Consider the following 18,126-nt stretch of genomic DNA (forward strand, 5'->3'; position numbering starts at 1 on the left):
CACCTAGATGAAAACGTGGTTTAAGACTTTTTGATCTTTATCTGTTGAAACCAGATATAAAGGAACTTCCAGGGAGTCCTCTAACCCCCACTAAGATTGCTCTCCTGACAAGAGGAGGTGATCCGTGTTAAAGGGAATGTAAATGGAAGAAAGATAAGTTTTTTCAGCTGCCATTGTGTGTCAAATGGCAAACCTGTCTTCGGAGAGTTCACGATCTCCCTGGGGAGACAAGACTACAAACTTGAACCATTTTAAGTACAAGACAGTACAGGTTTTAAAAAGTCCTGCACCACATGGTTTGGAAAATAGTACTTGGCAAAAAGAGGGGTGAGAAGGGAGGGATGAAGGCGGAGGGAAGCTTTCCTGAGGCTCAGTGACTAAGCCTTGAGGGATGGTGAGGGGAAATTGGGCACTAAAAGTATTGTTTAGGAGAGACTGGTCTGACCAGTAGAAGGGGTGGGGAACAAAAGGATGTAAAGGGGCAGTCGGGTCCTCCCTTGTCAATCATGAACTCTGGTGCAGGCCCAGGGCACTGGCAGCCTCACGTGCCACGGAAATCCACAGTTGTACAGATTTCCTCAGGAAAACATTGAAAGCAAAAATTGTGATCACACCCAACCCTTTCCTCTGCGCCCTGCCCAATCTCTCCCACGTCCTCAAAAGGAAGAGAGCAGTAGGTCAAACTCGTTTGTTTATTCATTCATTCAACAAACATTTCTCTCTCGGAAGGGGCCTTTGTTTCCAGCAAGGGACAGACGCCTGCCTTTCCGGCAGCGCCGAGTATTCCACAGCGAAGGGGCCCCCTAGTTGCAGGACCACATCACCACTGGAGGGGAAGCATCAGACTCGGGAGAAAGTCTCCCCGACCAGCATTCCAACGGAGGCAGCGCCTCTGTAAATACAAGGAAAGAAAGGCGAGCAGGGCGAGAGGAGCTCTCAAATTAGGGGAGGTGGGGGGGTGGAATGAGTAAAACGTGTCTGCCAAGGGAAAACTGGGGACTCCTACACCTCCTCAAAAGAGCCGGTTCCCCCAACTCGAGGCCCAACCAGGGCTCCCTTTCAAGGGATCTGGCTTGCTGGTCACGATGTAGCTTTTCCCCTCTAGTAGGGTTTTCCATGTTCAGACAAAAAAGATATCCCGAAATGGAGCTGCCAACCAACCTAATCAGGCTAGTTTTGAAGAGTGAAAGCAGGTCCAGGTGGAGAAGAAAGAATGAGAACAGAAACCCATCAGGGAGACAACGTTGCTCCCTTAGCCCAAGATTGCTAGGGAAAACCCCCGGGTACATCACAAAAAGAACAGGCAGGAAAGGGTTGGGTGGGCGAGATGTGTCCCCAAAAAGCCTTGAGGAGAAAGCAAAGACTGCTGGTAACTCGTACGGAAGGGAATTTGACGGGGAAGTCTCCTCAGAGACAACCGCATGTGTTGGGGACCTTCGGGGCCGAAATGGACAGGCCGAGGGACGCATGGGGGTCTTTCCAAGCGGACCGGGGGACTAGAAAGAGCGGCGCTTGGTTTTGCTGCAGGGAGGCGGGGCGGGGGGCGCCAGAGGGCGGGGCCGGGCCGCCCGAGCCCGCCGGGAGGGCCGGGGTGCTGGGGGGGCGGGGGCGGGGCCTCGGGCCGGGGGCGGAGCCCAGGTGGTGTTGATACACAAAGGGAAGGCACCCGGCGGCTGGGCCCCGCCCACTGACGCGTCCTCCCGGGCTCCGCTATAACCCCGCTGCTCGCCCGCCGGCTCCAGAGCCGCGCGACACTGCCGTCCCGGAGCGCCTTTCCCCGCACCGCCGCCGCCAGCCCGACCACGCGTTCCCGCACGCTCGCGCCTTTCCCTTCAGACGGCGGACGCCGGACGATTGGGGCGGCAACTTGCCATTTCCTTTTTTTATTAAAATTATTTTTCCTGTCTGGTGTTGGGGGTTTTCTTGTTTTTGTTTTTTTTACGATTTTGGTTTGACTGAGTAAAACCCACCGAAGGCATTTGCCTGACTTTTCCGGGACACAGGAGCGGAGACCACCGAGGTGAGGCGCGCGGGGGGCGTCTGTGCAAAGGGCGCGGGGCGCGGGGGGGGAGGGGCGGCGGGAAGGCAGCTGCGGGGGTCGTTTCCGCCCGGGACGGGTGTTTGCGGTCGGTGGGCCCCGCCTTCGACCCCGGCTGCGCGGGAGTAGCCGCCCTCCTCGGGCGGGGGAGGGGCGCGGTGCGGGGGCCGCGTCCTCCCGTTAGGGGGAGGGGAGCCAGCCTGGCCCGCGGCTCCTCTGCGGCAAGTCTTGTGACTGATTTGCATAAATACAAATTAAATCCAGGGTCTTGGAATTTGGGGGCGGCGGTGGTGGGTTCGGGCTTTGAGTTAGCCGAGGCCACGGTTGGGGAAGACGGGCTGGGGACGTTTGACAATCGGCGATCGATATTGCATCAGTTTCCTTTCCGGGCATAGGAGGGGCCGGCCAGGCGAAGCGCTGGCGAGCCAAATGCCTGTGGACGAGCGTGTCGAGGGCACGGGCGTGCGCGTGTAAACAATCCCTCGGCACCTCTGCGCGCCCAGGAACGGGCGTTCGCCCCTTTTCTAGAGAGGACGACTCATGTCAGCCCTCTCCGCCCCTTTCGAGTCTGCTATCTGCCGCAGGAGCGTGTCCCCATCTGGCGGCTCCGGGCGAGGACGAATTACGCGGCATTGCTGTTGCAAATGCTAGAAACGGGCAGCTGTAAGCCTGGCTGCAAGCACACCTAGCCAGTGCCTGGGTAGGACGTGTGCCCTGCGTGCCTGGGCACGACCAGAGAGGCTGGGGCAGGGGGTGGCGAAACAGAGCCCCCCGCAGCCCTGCCCTCAGACCTGGGATAATGGAGCGGGTGAGATGCTCAGATCCGCTGGAGAAGGGCTTCGGGGTCCGGCGGGCGCAGCGCCGCGGTGGGACCATCTTTGTTCTCCGCGGCTCGGCTGTCTGTACTTTTCCGCGGCTCCGCGCTCCCCCGCCCCTCGCGCTCGGCTGGTACTTTTCCACTCGCCTGGCCGGGGATGAATCAGCCGCGCTGCGCCTCCCGCGGCGTCACGTGACCAGGGCGGGCGCCGCAGTCCTGACGCGCCGCCTCTACTTTCGCAGGCAGCAGCGCGGGCCGGTGCACGCCAAGGACAAAAGGAAGCCCAGTGTTACTCGCTGCACCCGATTCCTCCAGGTGCGCAGCATGAAGAAAGCCGAAATGGGAAAGTTCAATATTTCCCCGGATGAGGACAGCAGTAGCTACAGTTCGAACAGCGACTTCAACTACTCCTACCCCACCAAGCAAGCTGCTCTGAAAAGGTGGGAGAAGTTGTGTGCTCTTTTCAAGACGGCTGGTGCGGGTCGGGGGTTCTTTAGCTAGGACTCAGCTTCTGTTGCTTTAATTTACTGTAACATTTGGAGAGAGAGTGTGATCCCTGAAAGAGTATCCGGTTGTCTTATTGCAGTGACAATACCTCGTGTGCAAGTGGACTCCTACTTAACGCGCATTTAAGTAAATGTGTGTGAGGGAACTGAAGGGCTGTTTTGTGTGCAAGCATTCCGTTGTATATTTCAACGCGATTTAGGATTTCTCCTTTTTTTTGCAGCCATTATGCAGATGTAGATCCTGAAAACCAGAACTTTTTACTTGAATCGAATTTGGGGAAGAAGAAATATGAAACAGACTTTGTAAGTTAAAAAAGTAATTTGTGTGTCTGTGGCTTTATGGAGTAAAAGAATAGTTTTACTTCAGATTTCAAATCTAACTTGCCCAAAGCTGGTTTTCTCCTTTTAATTATTGTTATATGTTTGGTTATCGTTTTCCCTCTATGTAGCATCCAGGTACTACTTCCTTTGGAATGTCAGTATTTAATCTGAGCAATGCGATTGTGGGCAGTGGAATCCTTGGGCTTTCTTATGCCATGGCTAATACTGGAATTGCTCTTTTTATGTAAGTATGTGTAAGTAGTGAGTCTGCTGTGCAGGGCAGTTATGATGATGCAACATATATTTTGGTTCCAGAGACTGAATTTACAGTTGAAGTAGTTGACTTAAAAATCATTTGCTTAAAATTTAAAATGAGAGATCCAAAAATCTCTTTGTTCTAGTATATAACTGCATGATATCGAGAAAGCCAATTAGGTAGGAAAAAACAGGACAGTACTTTAAACTGATACTTAAGCCAAAAGTCTTTTTAAGTCACTGGGACTTGTTAAAACGGAGTTGTAACAGGGGTTGGATATTTAAAAAGAACTATTGATAAATCCAGGGTAATTAGATATTTTGTTCTTGCAAAATCAGAAGCATAGAATATTAGTAAGCATAGTACCTCCAAATCAGTTTGGTAAATTGACACAGTGTCCCCAAGGACCTGTGGCCCCTTGCGTGCATAAGGAAAGCAACTGATTTTTTTTTTTCATGTATATAGGATGTGATGGTATTTGCCTAACCTGGAACATGTTTGTTTTAAGAAAAGTGAGTCATAATTTTCTGGACCCTGAAAAGCAACCCATAGGTGTTTTTTGTTTTTTAATATTTACTTCTTCCAGGTCTGTCTGATTGCCACATGCCATAGCAAAAAAATAAATATTTTAATAATTACCTGCTTTTAAGTGTTTTTTTTTCCCCCCCTAGTTGCCCAGTTAGAATTAGTTACTTCTCTACTTTCCAGCATAAATAGCTAGAATAGAATTTTGGAGCTACAGAAGACTTGAGAGCAGTGGTTCTTGAACCATTGTGGAGTCACTGACCCTTGGAGAATATAATAGAAAAGAAAACCTTATTTCTGGGGTAAAACAAAAATACATATAAATTTAAGCACGCATTTTAAATGATGTTTGCGTCAGAGCTATCAAGTACCCATGGGTTCCTGGCTAAGGCTGTTTCTCTGGAAGATAGCGTGGTTTATTGTATAGATGAAGAAACCATACATACATGTAGTGTGGAATTGTCCCTTTGAGACACATGTATTTTAGTTAGCTGATTGGTGCCTTCTACTCAAGTTATTTTCTCCAGCAGAATAGAATGTTCGTGAAAAGAAAAGCAGACCTTTGCAAAGCTCTGCTTTGTGGTGAAATTCCACACTGAAGTTAAGCCTGGCTTTGAGCATTGGAAGCTAGGATTCAGTCAGCTTTCATCATTAGCATGAGGCTTTTTGAGACCTCTTACTAAGGTGAAAGACCAGGAATTGAAACAGAAAGGCCCCTAGAGTTTCAAAATTTTTGGTGGGGAACTTGAATGGCATCATTGTTAAAAATTTGAAACTCTTGCTAACTCTTAGTATAAAAAGTGGAGGCAGTCTTTAAATGCTGCCAGTGTGGTTATAGTGCAGAATTTACATGAGATTAAAGGCACCTCTATTTCGTAAGCAAAAGCAAAATTCTGACATGTTGCCCTTGCACTTTTGAAATTATTTGTACTTTAATAGGGTCTATGTGTTTGATGATTAACCATTTTAATAAATGGTTAAATAACATCAAGAGTGCTAAAGTGAGTTTTTAATCCACCAGTATTTTACAAGGTATATTTGGAGGTATGGAGTCTGGTTAAACAACTCTGTAGCTAACCTTATTAATAGAATCAATCTTGAGTTGAAAGTGACCTCAAAGGTTATGAAGTCTATTCATCCCTTTTTGTCATTTCAGTGTAATGACAGAAAGAAGGACTGAATTTGTCAGCATACTTTGAAAATTGTTTTTGATTAAACCAACAACTTTGTCCACTTAGAGGTGAGGCTGATGGTGTCGTTTTCCACCTCAGACTAGACCCCATAAAACTTTTGGCATTAGAATGGCAGCTTAATGCCACCACCTGTGCTTAACTAACAGACATCGGTTTCTTTGCCAGACCTTATTTGGTACTGTATTCAAATTGCCCATACAGAATCAAAAAGATGTGTCTGTCTTCTTGTTTGTAGTTTTGTATGAGTTTCCCTGATTTTGATTTTTTTGTTCCTTTTAATAAAAAGAAATCCATATTTTTCTTGGCTTGCCTATAGTGGGGAGGAAGATAAAGCTGGAATGAGAGAATCGAGACACTATAGAAAAACTAAGTGATATTAGGGAAGCTTTAGTCTCTCTCTATTCTTTTCCTTTTTTTTTCTCCTGTTCTATCCAAGTGAAAAGATTGAGAGAAGAGACAGCCCAGACAGTTGGACTGATAGCCTACTTGTGTTAGCATGCGCATTGTTTAACTTTGTGACAATGGTAGGCCTGTATTCCACAGCATGGGGTGCAATATAGTATATCGTCACAGCGGTCTCATCTCTGATTTGTGCCTAGTTGTTTGTAAAGCTGTGCCTGACACTTACAATGTTAGTATCTTTTCCCCCGTTCCTTATAGTCCCATTCCTCTCCGTATCTGTGTAGTCCAGCTGGTCTCAAAACCTTCCCTGAACCTATCTCAATTGGATTTCACAAGTACCTTGTAGTCTGGGTTTACTGGCAGGTAGTACCATCACTTTACAGATAAAAGGAACTATTAAAATTCAGAGAAGTGGCAAGGATACAGCTAAATGTAATGGTGCCAAAATAAGATTATAAGTCTCGTAATTCCACCAACTTTAAAGTTAGGCTCTCCAGTGTCTCCTGGCACCTTCAGTGGGTAAACCCCTGCTCTTAATCAATACTGTAGAACTATTACCTAAGACATGATACAAATTTTCAGTGCCAAGAAAGATGTTGGCACTCTAGCCAGGAAAGTAAACACCAGTTCTTGGGGGCATTCTGTCTAGCACCAGAAATATGGGACAAGTTCCGTATTTAATGTTTAGATAACCAAAAAGAGTTGTCTTTAAATATAGCTGTGCTTGTTTATAACCCTGTGCCTTTTCTTCTCTCATCAGAATTCTCTTGACGTTTGTGTCAATATTTTCCCTGTATTCTGTTCATCTCCTTTTGAAGACTGCCAATGAAGGAGGTATGGTAGCATTCTTGATATTTCTGAAACAATTTTGCCTCATGATTTGCTTCCTCATAAAATCCTTGCTTCATGCTTTTGTGTTCTTCCAATTATAGGGTCTTTATTATATGAACAATTGGGACATAAGGCGTTCGGATTGGTTGGAAAGCTTGCAGCCTCTGGATCAATTACAATGCAAAACATTGGAGGTAAGAATTTTTAAAAGGTGATTTGGGTAGACTTTTTGCTCTTTGTATAGCACAGAGTGGTGACACATTACTTTTGGTGTCACATGCCACATTTTGCACTTGTAATGGTATAATTTTGTTTTCCTCCAGCTATGTCAAGCTACCTCTTCATAGTGAAATATGAGTTACCTTTGGTGATCCAGGCATTAATGAACATTGAAGATACAACTGGGTAGGTGCTAAGTAAGGTTACTCATAAGAAACAATTATAGTCTAAAACGGTTAGATACATTTTATCAAAGTTGGATACCAAGTGATTATCAGTAAATTATTTTTCATAAATATTTCTATTGAAACTGACCAAGAAGTCCCCCATAAACTGATTTGAACTTCTGAGAAGGAAAGACCAAAGATGGTAGCTAGTCTTATAACTCTGGATAACTAATTTCTAACCTGTGTGTGAAAACAGGTTTTCTAGAATTTAACATCTCTCTTTATATTCACTTTCTAAGAAGTTATAGCTGAATAACGCATACTCCACCCTAAGTTAGGACTGAAGCTTTGAATTACCTTAAAAATCAATCCCTGTCTGATTTTTGTAAATTTGAAATTCTTGAAACTTAATCTGTTTTAAATGCATAATACCAGAAAATATATGGCCATGCTGTAGAAACATTATCCTTGCAAAGTTACTCATCTCAGTGGACTAACAGGTTTTTATCTAAAGTAAACATGGGGAGGGATAATTTACTACCTCACTTACATGCAGCTTGTTATCTCAAAATAGAGGGGTATGGTTATCTCTGCGGCTCTAGAAATTTAATTTAACAAGCTGATCTTTAAATATTAGTTTTCTGTGGGATCCTTGTTGCTGAAGTGAGTGGAGTGGGATTCACAGGGCAATTAGAATTGGAAAATAGTGTTTTAAAAGAGGGTGTAGTTGATTACCTAAAAAGGAAAAGACATTCTAAACTCTTAGGAGACATTTGTAATATTTCCTCTAAGTTCAGAAAGGATCTTTTGACTACTTCTGGAGTCAAGGTGGTTTAAGGTGTCACAACATACTCTTGATGACCTGGAATAATACTCTTGATGACCTGGCTCAGGGGACTGCGTTTTGTTGTTTTGTGTTTGCCTTTGTATTTTATTTAAGTATGAAAAAACTTCCTTGTTGAAGTGCTTAATAAATACATTTGCTAACAAATGTCTGAAAGAAACTTGTTTTAAAATTTCCTTGTTTCTGGCATTAAAAATTGCAAGCTAAAGCTATGACAAAGTTGGGGTACAATTTTTCTAAAAGTGCTTAAAGATAAGGTTACTGGCTTAACAATGCTGCTTTGTTGCCTACGTTAGTATCGAGCCTTTAAGAAGCATTTTATGTTATGAAATCAGCTGGCAGCCTTCCCAGAGTAAACAGTGGGACAGAAGTTATACTGTTTCATACCCCGTTTCTAACCTGAGCAAATATTCGTCTAGTGCACAGTTAGAAATTTATTCTCGTCTGTAGGCTTTTTGAAATAAGGGATACTTTTTTCCCAACCTTTTTTGTTTGTTTATTTTTACAGTATTTCTATAAAGTAAGTCCTGTGAGATGTGTATGTTATTCTGAGGATATTTGTGACTGGTTTTAACCTTGTTTTTCTTTTCTTTAATTCAGCTTGTGGTATCTGAATGGTGACTATTTGGTTCTACTGGTGTCGTTGGTGCTCATCCTTCCTTTATCACTGCTGAGAAATTTAGGTGAGCAAACCTGTCTCTAAAGAGAACTGGAGTGAGCCTCTCACCAGCTAGTTGGCTTTCTCTTAATGGAAATTGGGAGCTAAAAAGCCCTGAAAACATACTTTTGGGAGTTACAGCATACAAACCTGTAGGTCTTTCAAAATCCTAGCAGGATCACTACCAGGGGCCCAAAATATTTTTTGTTGACATTTTATAATATCTTGTGCTTTGTAAATAGTAATAAAAAAATGAAAGTTTTTATTGTGTTAGTTATTAGCAGGTATCTTTAAGTAATTCTGTATCTTAGTATATAAGAATTAGAAATTCAGTATCATCTACACTAAATTCTTCCAAGCAGAATTAAGTTATTTAGTGAAGAAAATATATTTGCTCTATATCTGTTTCATTAAACTAATATTGATTTTTTTCCCTTCTCTTTTATAGGATATTTGGGATATACCAGTGGCCTTTCTTTGATGTGTATGATGTTCTTTCTGATTGTGGTAGGTATAACTTTTCTTTAAAGCTAGAGATATTTTTATAAGCCCTGTCACATTATTCAGTTTAACAAATGCAAAATAATATATTTTCAGGTGATTTGCAAGAAATTTCAGATTCCTTGTCCTGTGGAAGTTGCTTTGATAATTAATGAGACAGTAAACAGCAGCTTAACACAACCAACAACAGCATTTGCGTCTTCCGTGGCATTTAACATGACTGAAGATGATGCTTGCAGGCCTCGTTACTTTATCTTCAACTCACAGGTAACTAACTAAATATATATAATCTTTATTTTCTCAAAGGAAGATTTTAGGGAAGAAAAGAGGCAAACTCTCCCTTGGAAATTGAAAAATAACTCGCAAGGTAAAGGGAGGAGGGGTGATAGCTGCTCTTTAGAAAATGTGATTAGCTGATTATTGAAGACTAAGAAAGCATTGGTTTATATCCTAAAATAGATTGAGAGATGAAATACTCATGATTTTAATAATAGCACATACAGAAGTTAGGATATTGGTCACACTTAGTGAACAAATTAGAAGAATGGGAAGCTAATTATGCAAGGGAAACTGATTAGGTTTTGATTCTAAGATTTGTTACTATAAAATAGAAATTTCGAACTGTGGTAACACAAGTTTGTTACATTAAGGTATTGAATCAGTTTTTGCATTTTTTGCAGACTGTCTATGCTGTGCCAATTCTGACCTTTTCATTTGTCTGTCATCCGGCTATTCTTCCCATCTACGAAGAGCTGAAAGGGTGAGTGCTTTACCTATTTTCATATAAATTTGTTGGAAAAATTGGAAAAATATTAGATTACTGCTATAACTACTGCTAAAATATATATTTGTATTTTCCTTTGAATTTACATAGCCGCAGCCGTAGAAGAATGATGAATGTGTCCAAGATTTCATTTTTTGCTATGTTTCTCATGTACCTGCTTGCTGCTCTCTTTGGCTACCTGACATTTTACGGTAAATAATGTCTAGTTTACAAAAAAACACTTAGTAAAATGAAATTAATACTTCCATATAATGAAATTGATACTTTTGTGTGTATAGTCTATCACTTTTAAAAATACAGTCTGTTTTGGTATATTTCATATTTGTGATGAAAAATTGAATTTAGAGCTTTGAATTTCCTAGAGTATATTTAAGTTTATTCTTAATAGTAATTTCTAGAATCCAGGTTCAAAAAGATACCATTAGTCATTTGGTGGTATTTTTATATCATGTGCTTGCATCTAAGTTCACTCTGCCTGTCTCCTCTCCAGTCACCTTCATATTAATACAACACACCCAGACTGTAAGCCAAACCCTGGGATTTAGCTGTTTAGCTCATGTTTTTAATGGGGGGTCATGTGGCTAAATCTCTACTTAGTATTGAGAAAAATTTTGCTTCAATGTTATTTTAATTGCATTAACCCCTAATTCCAAATTAATCTTATTAGCCTCTTAGTTTATAGTTGTTTTGTGAGTAGCAAATAACTTTGGTGCAAATTTTGCTGTAAGTTAAGATTTTCTCCCTAAGCTCCAGAGAAAACAGCACCCTTGAAGTTCTTGTGTGTGTCTTTTCCCATAGAACATGTCGAGTCAGAACTGCTTCATACCTACTCCGCTATCGTGGGCACTGACATTCTTCTTCTCATCGTCCGTTTGGCTGTGTTAGTGGCTGTCACCCTGACGGTCCCAGTAGTTATTTTCCCGGTAAATATTCACCTGCTCTCCTTGCAGTAGGAGTGAGTTTTAAACATCTTAAGATTTGTGAGATTTTCATTTTCTGGGAGACGAAAACACTGCTAGAGCAATACCAAGTTGATAGTGGTTTTGACGGGGCTTTGTCTTTAATACTTTGTAGATTTTCAAAACATCCTGGGGCATTTTTTCCCTAATCAAAGATATAAAGTGATCTTTCAGTGTTCAGATGTTGAAAAGAGCAGCAGAGGAGGGGCACAATTTTAGTGTTTAAATAGCTGCTTGTTTTAGATATTTCCTATTATTTGTGTTTTGTTTGTTTTTTTATTAATTAAAACTGGAGTTTTTATTTATCTGTTTATTGGTTTTTGCAGATCCGGAGTTCCTTGACCCAGTTGATGTGTCCAGCAAAAGATTTCAGTTGGTGGCGTCACAGTGTCATTACAGTGTCTATCTTGGCATTTACCAATTTGCTTGTCATCTTTGTCCCAACCATTAGAGATATCTTTGGTTTCATTGGTAAGTTTCACAAAGTATCGAAGTTGATTCAAATATCAGGGATTTGACGTTTAAAAAATGAATAACAAGTGATTTATTGAATTCTCAAGAAATGGTCAATGTTCTTTTACAGGTGCGTCTGCAGCTGCCATGTTGATTTTTATTCTTCCGTCTGCCTTCTATATCAAGTTGGTGAAGAAAGAACCTATGAAATCCGTACAAAAGATTGGGGTGAGTGAGAGATTATGACTGTAGAAACAGTAATAATCCTCTAATACCAGAATTGCCTCAACTGATTTTAATTTTAGTCTCAGCTGTCATTTATTGTAGTTTCACTTTCAGTTTCTAGTAAATATTTCTATAAAGGTGCAAGATTGGGGGAGGGGAGATAAAAGATAGTTGCCATCTAATCCATGCTTAAGTTAATTGCAAGAAAGTTCTTAGATATTTTAGAGATAGAAATAAAGAGCATAAAGATACTGACTCAACTTTCAACTTTTGTTTAACCAACACTTATTGGGCTGCCTACTGTGTGACAGGCACTTAAATAGGCCTTGAGGATATAAAAGGGAAAGATAATGGGGTGTTGAGTTGAACGAGACTAACCATCTTCAAAGCAAAGCTCTGGGAGACTATTATACTTTAAAGTACATAATAGTACTTTAAAGTGTAGTAACAACGCATTTTAGAAAGAGTGTAATGTGTCAACCACAAATGATCCTCCTGGTGGGGATATTTAGGAAAAGACGGCTTTCTGGTCCTTATTCTCCACTACCATTCTAGTCTGATGAAAGTACTAGAATTGTTTATAAACCAACAATTGTCATCTTGTTTTACTCAAAATATAGAATGGCAGTAATTGAAGGGTAGGATGAAGAGTAAACTTCCTCATGTCTCTTAGAAAAGTCTCTGGCTTTGACTGAGGCTGCATTTTAGGATGACTTGGGTTTGATTTTGTGACTTCAATTTTTGCTTTAAAAAACGCCAAAAGCCCAGTCCAGTTGTGTTATATGAAATAGTTTACTCAGCAAAGAAAATTATTTCTAACCTTTTCATTTGAGACAAAGGAGTGAAAAAGTGAAATTTGGGAAAATTTCAATGGTACGGTTGTTTTGTACTGTAAATACACTTAGGAAGTTTAGATATCTTTAGCAAGGTAAAACTGTAACTTTATAAAATATTACTGACGTAGTTAGTAACTATAAGCCCATTTTTAAAAGTAGGAAGAGGAGTGTTTAGCACATGTTTTGTTGCTTGCTGATCGGTTTTCTCTATGTGCTCATTGCAGGCAATGTGCTTCCTGTTGAGTGGCATAGTGGTGATGACGGGGAGCATGGCCTTGATTGTTTTGGATTGGGTACACAATGCCTCTGAAGGTGGCCATTAACTGTCACCACTAAAACTCCGATAGTCCATTTGATGCCAGTGTTGAGTCAACTCTCAACTACTATGAATTTTCACCTAATGTTTTCAGTTTCACTTCCTTTTGAAGTGTAGATTCCTCGCTGGTTCTTCTGAATGCAGAATAAATGAACTTTTCTTTTTTTTTTCCCTAAAGAAACTATTCTGTATGATAGAAATGGATATTAACAACAAAACCACGAGTCTCGGGTTAATGGAAGTGACAATTTTATTCCATTCCAGAGAATGGACGGACTCTTAACTTTTATCAAGCCACATGTTTGGCTGTGTCATTGTTTAACTTGGATATTTTATGATTTTACTTGAATGTGCCTAATGGAACCATTCGATGTGAGAAACAATTCTTAATTTACAGCAAAGTATTGAAATAACCATTGAGAAAAACACTATAATTTTTTTTGTACCAAAAATATTTAAAGACCTCAGAAGCACTATATTACTTTTAAAAAATTGCTTTTTTTGAACTTTATCCAAAAACGGTTGTCAGTAAATTCCATAAAAAATTTTTCATTGGTATTTAAAAACAAATATTAGTGGTATGAAATGATTTGCCTTTTTGTAGGTATAATAAGCCAAATACTTTTTTTACCCAAAATAATTTTTAGAGAAAATGTCATGAAAAATTGTACCATGAATAGGAGCATAGTTTTTTCCATTCAAACTTCACCATTAAAGGATAATTGATTGATTATTGCTATACCCAAATCAGATGAACTCTGTTCATCATTTTTCTTCTTTGTCCCCAAATAATTCGGTTCATTCAGACTGAAATATTAATGACTTCAATCTATTAGAATGGAAGATAATGCAGATATTTTTGTGGGGAGTAAAATAACTAATTTTGAGGTACCAAATAGTGCAATTGGGTAAAACAGGGTTTATTCAGTTGCATGTGTCTCCAGAGTTGTATCAACAGCCCTGGTTTTTTGGGCCAGCCCTTTTTTGACGTTGCTTCCAGCAGTGGAAAATGGGCATTTGATGGCTGTAGGCCAAAACTATTCTATCCAGAGAGTACAACTTTTCAAAATGCTCATCTACTACTGGAAGTGTGAATTACTTGATTATGTATGGCTTAGTCGTATTCATGTTTTGTCTACAGTAGAGATCTAATCCACAGTTACACCGATATTTGGTATAAGTTCTCTTCATCTAGGCCACTGGGTTTCTCATGCAGTAAGCTTTTTAAACTCGTTTGCACTGGATTGTCATCTCATTCTTGTACAACATAGAATTATTTGTTTACATCCAACAAGTGGTTAGCTAGGGAAAACAGTGCAACCTGAGTGTAAGTAGTTGGTCCAACTGCATGTTCGCCCTTCCATTTCATCCCAGTTAGAAGTGAAAAATTACTTGGCTTTAAGAGCACATTTATTGTACGTTATAGTGTATGGTGAATATATTATTAAATAATGTGGTACTTTGCTCATCAGGCATAATGACTAAAATCTAATATACATAATTCCATTAGTGGTTGAGGGAAACAAATAATGGAATCATCAATTGGTCATCTGGCTCTAAGGTTTTTCTCTTGAACTAAACATTTTTAGTTTTAGGCAAGGGCCAGAAATGTGGCAGACATGGGTTTTGTTACGCATTCTTGTATTATATGTGACTAAATTACAGAGAAGATGTGTCTGTAATTAAAGACCCTTGTGGAACTGGAAGACGTCCTGTAGTGCTACATTGGGTGAAACCAATGGTCCGTTTTTTGTTTGTTTCTACGAAAATTAAGTAATTGGGGACCATCTAGAAAGGCAGTGAGAAGATGGATTCTACAGCACTGCTTTCATTTAATTGGGTTTTTGACACTCCCTTCAAATCCAGAACCTCACCTCTAGTTCCGACCAAGAATCGGCACTTCCACTTGAGTTCTTGGAAAGAATTGCTGATTTTATATCTAAGATACAAACAAGTGACAAACAAGTGAAGAGTTGTTTTCTACAGTTTACATCCTTTCGTATGGAAGAAAATACCATGGCAACCAGGAAGGAATGGAAAAAAGAATCCTCTTCTCACAGCAAATCCATGTGGGGAGGCTCCTCCAATCCTCTTCAGCTGTTTGAGGTTCAAAATCAACTGGCTAGGGTAAATTCCATTGCATGATTTTCTTGGAGCTATCTTGTCTGCCTTGAGGTTCCTAACTAGTGAATTCCCATGAATGAGCAGTCTTCAGTATTAAAACCACTGTCTTGTCACCTCATTTTGCATTACTGTCTTCCGTGGATGTTTCAGTTATAACTGTAATGTTATTTATAGAACAGCATTAATCCATTAAAGCTAACCTATTTTTCAATATTTATGATAATCTATGTACATACATTGTCTGTCCATATGTATTTGTAAATAGATTGTATATAATGTCAGGTTTGGGTCTTGGGTTTCAGTGTATATATTCCTGTAAGTTTCTTAACTGCATTTTGATGAATTCACATTATGTATCTATAAGAATTGTCCCAAAAGTACCTGTACAGAAATTTCGATATAAACAAATTGACAGGTTGTATAAACACTAAAAGGTTTAAAACATTTAAATTGTATTTGCAATAAACAGACTGGTTGAACATATTTTTTCATGAAAACTTGGTGCAAGTTCAGATCTCTTTAAATTTTAAATAAGGTCTAAATTTTCAAAATGCAGTAGTTAATGAAAATGTGATCTAGTGTAATGAAATCAAATGTGATCTAGTGTAATGAAAGACCTTTTTGAGAACCTGGGTGTGTTACCTTTCTGTATATAATGTAAATATCCCCACTGTACTGTTAGAGGCCAACAATTCCAGTGCGACTTGTTGGCAAAGAGTGCTACACCGTTTCAATGAAACAATGTATGTTTGTTTTAACTGAACTAAAATAAATACATGCTTAATCCTGAGGAGCAGTGTTTCCTTTGAGGTGATGGGATAAGCAGGGTCTGATGTATTTTGTGTTTTAAGTACAGCACCTGGCACTTAGTAGATGTCCATATAATGTTAGTAATTATGAAGAAAAAGAATGGTCAGGAAAAAAAGTTTATTTTGCTTTTAAGTTCTTAAAGGTTAAGTTTACAAAGTGTGAGGAGGAATGAAAAAATGCTGAGAGGCGTCTCAAGGAACTGGGCGTGGGCCTGCTCTTCGTCCAGGAGTACGTCAGAATCCTGGGAGCTGTTTCAAAAGGCAGCTTTCTGGAGCCCATGCCTACGTAGTCTGATTCCATAGGTCTGGAGGGCAGCCCAGGTTGCTTGGTTTTTTTTTTAGGGAGCTACCCAGGTGGTTCTGATGCGAAATTAGAATTAAGGGGCACTGAAATCGGCCTGGGAATAAGGTTAGTTCAGCTTTGCTGAACTAGTCACAGGAAAGGAGAGGAAGCACTCATGTCTGGAGAGGAATTAGTAGGCTGATCCGTGCGTAGGTTTACCTGAGTGATGCTAGGTGTGAAGAGAATTACTGAGGTACACAGGATAATTCAGGTATGGCCTACTGAGAGCCTTCAAAACTTGGCTTGTAAAGTGAAATACCCGAAGCTGAAACAAAGAGGAAGTTAGAACAGCAGGTGTGCTTGGGAGTGGTTCCAAAGCAAGGGGACTTTTCTGTAAGAAACTAATACCCAGTTGCTAAGGATGGTCAAGTGGGAAGGAATTATTTGGGAAAGGGCTGCAGAATTTGCCACAAATCTGAATTGAAGAACAAAAGACCAAGAACAATTTTCAGTTGTTCATCTGAGAAGCTTTAATTGAACACTTAACCACGTGCAACTAACATGCCTAGGAGGAAAAGGGTGGGGTTATGTGTCAGACTGGGTTTCAGTAGAATCTCTACACTTCAAATTAAGCCGTTAAAAAAAATGATACCGAAATGAGCCAGAATGCCAGTTTATTAATGTGAAATTAGAAATAAATTTGGTGGGTGGGTCCATTCAAGAGATGAAAATAACAGTTCTATAACCAGGGAGCCAGCTATCCCCAAGAGATATTTCCAGTAAGCTTGAGGAATATTCTAGGAATGGTTCTAACTGAAGAACCAGAGCTGTTAGTCTTGACTTGAAAAAATGGTACTCTCAACTGGAGAACTGGCTTAGTTAAGTTTCTAGTAACAAAGCGAAGAAAATCCATTTAAATTAGCTTAAGCAAAAATGGTAGATAGGGAGAGAACTTCTTAGAAGGAGATTGGGCTACCACAGAGAATTAAAAGTTAGATAAACAGGCTTCCAAAAGGTCAAACAGATTGGTTGTAGAGACCTCAATGACAGAACTGTGTGAGACTTCACTACAGAGATCTGCAATTAGGTTCTGAGAAATTTCTTCAGCCAAGTTCTTAAGATACACATTGACTAGTAATGGGTCCTGATCTCTAATATAGCCGGATGGCCAGGGTGACAGCACAAACATGGCTGCTAGGACCCACTACTGTGTTTGGGAGAACAGTCCTCAGAGGAAGAGTGAAATGATCATGGGCTGGAAATGGGGTCGCCAACTGCCCCAGTCTTAGCACTGAAACTCCTGCATCCTGGGAAACCCCTCAGTCCCAGACAAACTGGGATGGTTGGTCACCATAGTTAAGAAGGCATGCAAAAAAAAAAGTGTCTCATAGAACAGCCTAGAGATAGCGATAAACTCATTTTCTTTGGATTTCCTTTTTTCTAGACTTCCAGGTAGAACACCAGTCTTCTTTTATGACTTTGCCCCAACTATGGATTGGAGCTTCCTAAATCACATTTTTTCTTATTTCTCCCACAAGATTTGTAAGCTTCATAAGAGTAAACATCTAACTGTCTTTTCATTAATTTATCCCCAACACTCACAACAGTACCTAGCAAATAGTACATACATATTCAATACAATTGTTGAATGAATAAATAAATATGCCCTTCATTTCCTCTAGCATAGTTGAGGTGAGGCTCAAACTTTTAAGCAAGAATTCACTAAATGCTTGCAAAATAAATACAGCAAGTACCATGAAATTAAAAACTCTGACTTAAAAGATATAGTTAATTCATTTTCAGCTAGAGGCCTACAACAGGAAGGCTTTCTTGCCTAGTCTATCATCTGCCTCCAGGTGGCAGAAGCCATCTTTAACCTCCACCACATAAATGGTTTTGTGGTGGAGAAATCCTTTTTCAAATCCTAGCCAGATTTCATTGTCCCTCACATATTGTGAGGAAAAAAATGAACACAGCAAGTCTGGTTGCTTACTACTTATGTCTTCAAGGGAACTGTTAGTGACGCTTGGCCAACTCCTGGGATGTGGCCCTCAGAATG

At 40.4% G+C, this 18,126-nt stretch overlaps 1 protein-coding gene across 2 annotated transcripts; it reads left to right on the top strand.

Moving 5' to 3' along the window:
* The first annotated feature begins 1,725 nt into the window (after positions 1-1,725).
* Positions 1,726-15,765, top strand: SLC38A2 (solute carrier family 38 member 2). 2 transcript variants are annotated; one of them, XM_004428924.3, is made up of 16 exons: positions 1,726-2,020; positions 3,098-3,295; positions 3,583-3,664; positions 3,811-3,926; positions 6,819-6,892; positions 6,991-7,083; positions 7,213-7,294; positions 8,720-8,802; positions 9,226-9,284; positions 9,375-9,545; positions 9,959-10,038; positions 10,153-10,253; positions 10,861-10,985; positions 11,348-11,492; positions 11,605-11,702; positions 12,760-15,765. In XM_004428924.3, exons 2-16 carry the CDS (start codon positions 3,180-3,182, stop codon positions 12,856-12,858), a joined length of 1,524 nt encoding a protein of 507 aa, XP_004428981.1. In that variant the 5' UTR covers positions 1,726-2,020; positions 3,098-3,179; the 3' UTR covers positions 12,859-15,765. The 2 variants fall into 2 exon arrangements, with proteins under 2 accessions (XP_004428981.1, XP_087298642.1); XM_087442516.1 differs by lacking the exons at positions 1,726-2,020; positions 3,811-3,926 and having other exon boundaries at positions 3,099-3,295.
* The last annotated feature ends 2,361 nt before the right edge of the window (positions 15,766-18,126 follow it).

This window comes from Ceratotherium simum, chromosome 17 (assembly GCF_057802395.1).
Source record: "Ceratotherium simum simum isolate JZ-2026a chromosome 17, ASM5780239v1, whole genome shotgun sequence".
Lineage (NCBI taxonomy): Eukaryota > Metazoa > Chordata > Mammalia > Perissodactyla > Rhinocerotidae > Ceratotherium > Ceratotherium simum.

Bases quoted from the DNA above. Each gene is read 5' to 3' on its own strand.
- SLC38A2 (XM_004428924.3), top strand. From the start codon at position 3,180: ATGAAGAAAGCCGAAATGGGAAAGTTCAATATTTCCCCGGATGAGGAC. The intron at 3,296-3,582 runs GTGGGAGAAGTT...TTTTTTTTGCAG, and splicing joins AAGCAAGCTGCTCTGAAAAG to CCATTATGCAGATGTAGATC. The intron at 7,295-8,719 runs GTAGGTGCTAAG...TCTTTAATTCAG, and splicing joins AACATTGAAGATACAACTGG to CTTGTGGTATCTGAATGGTG.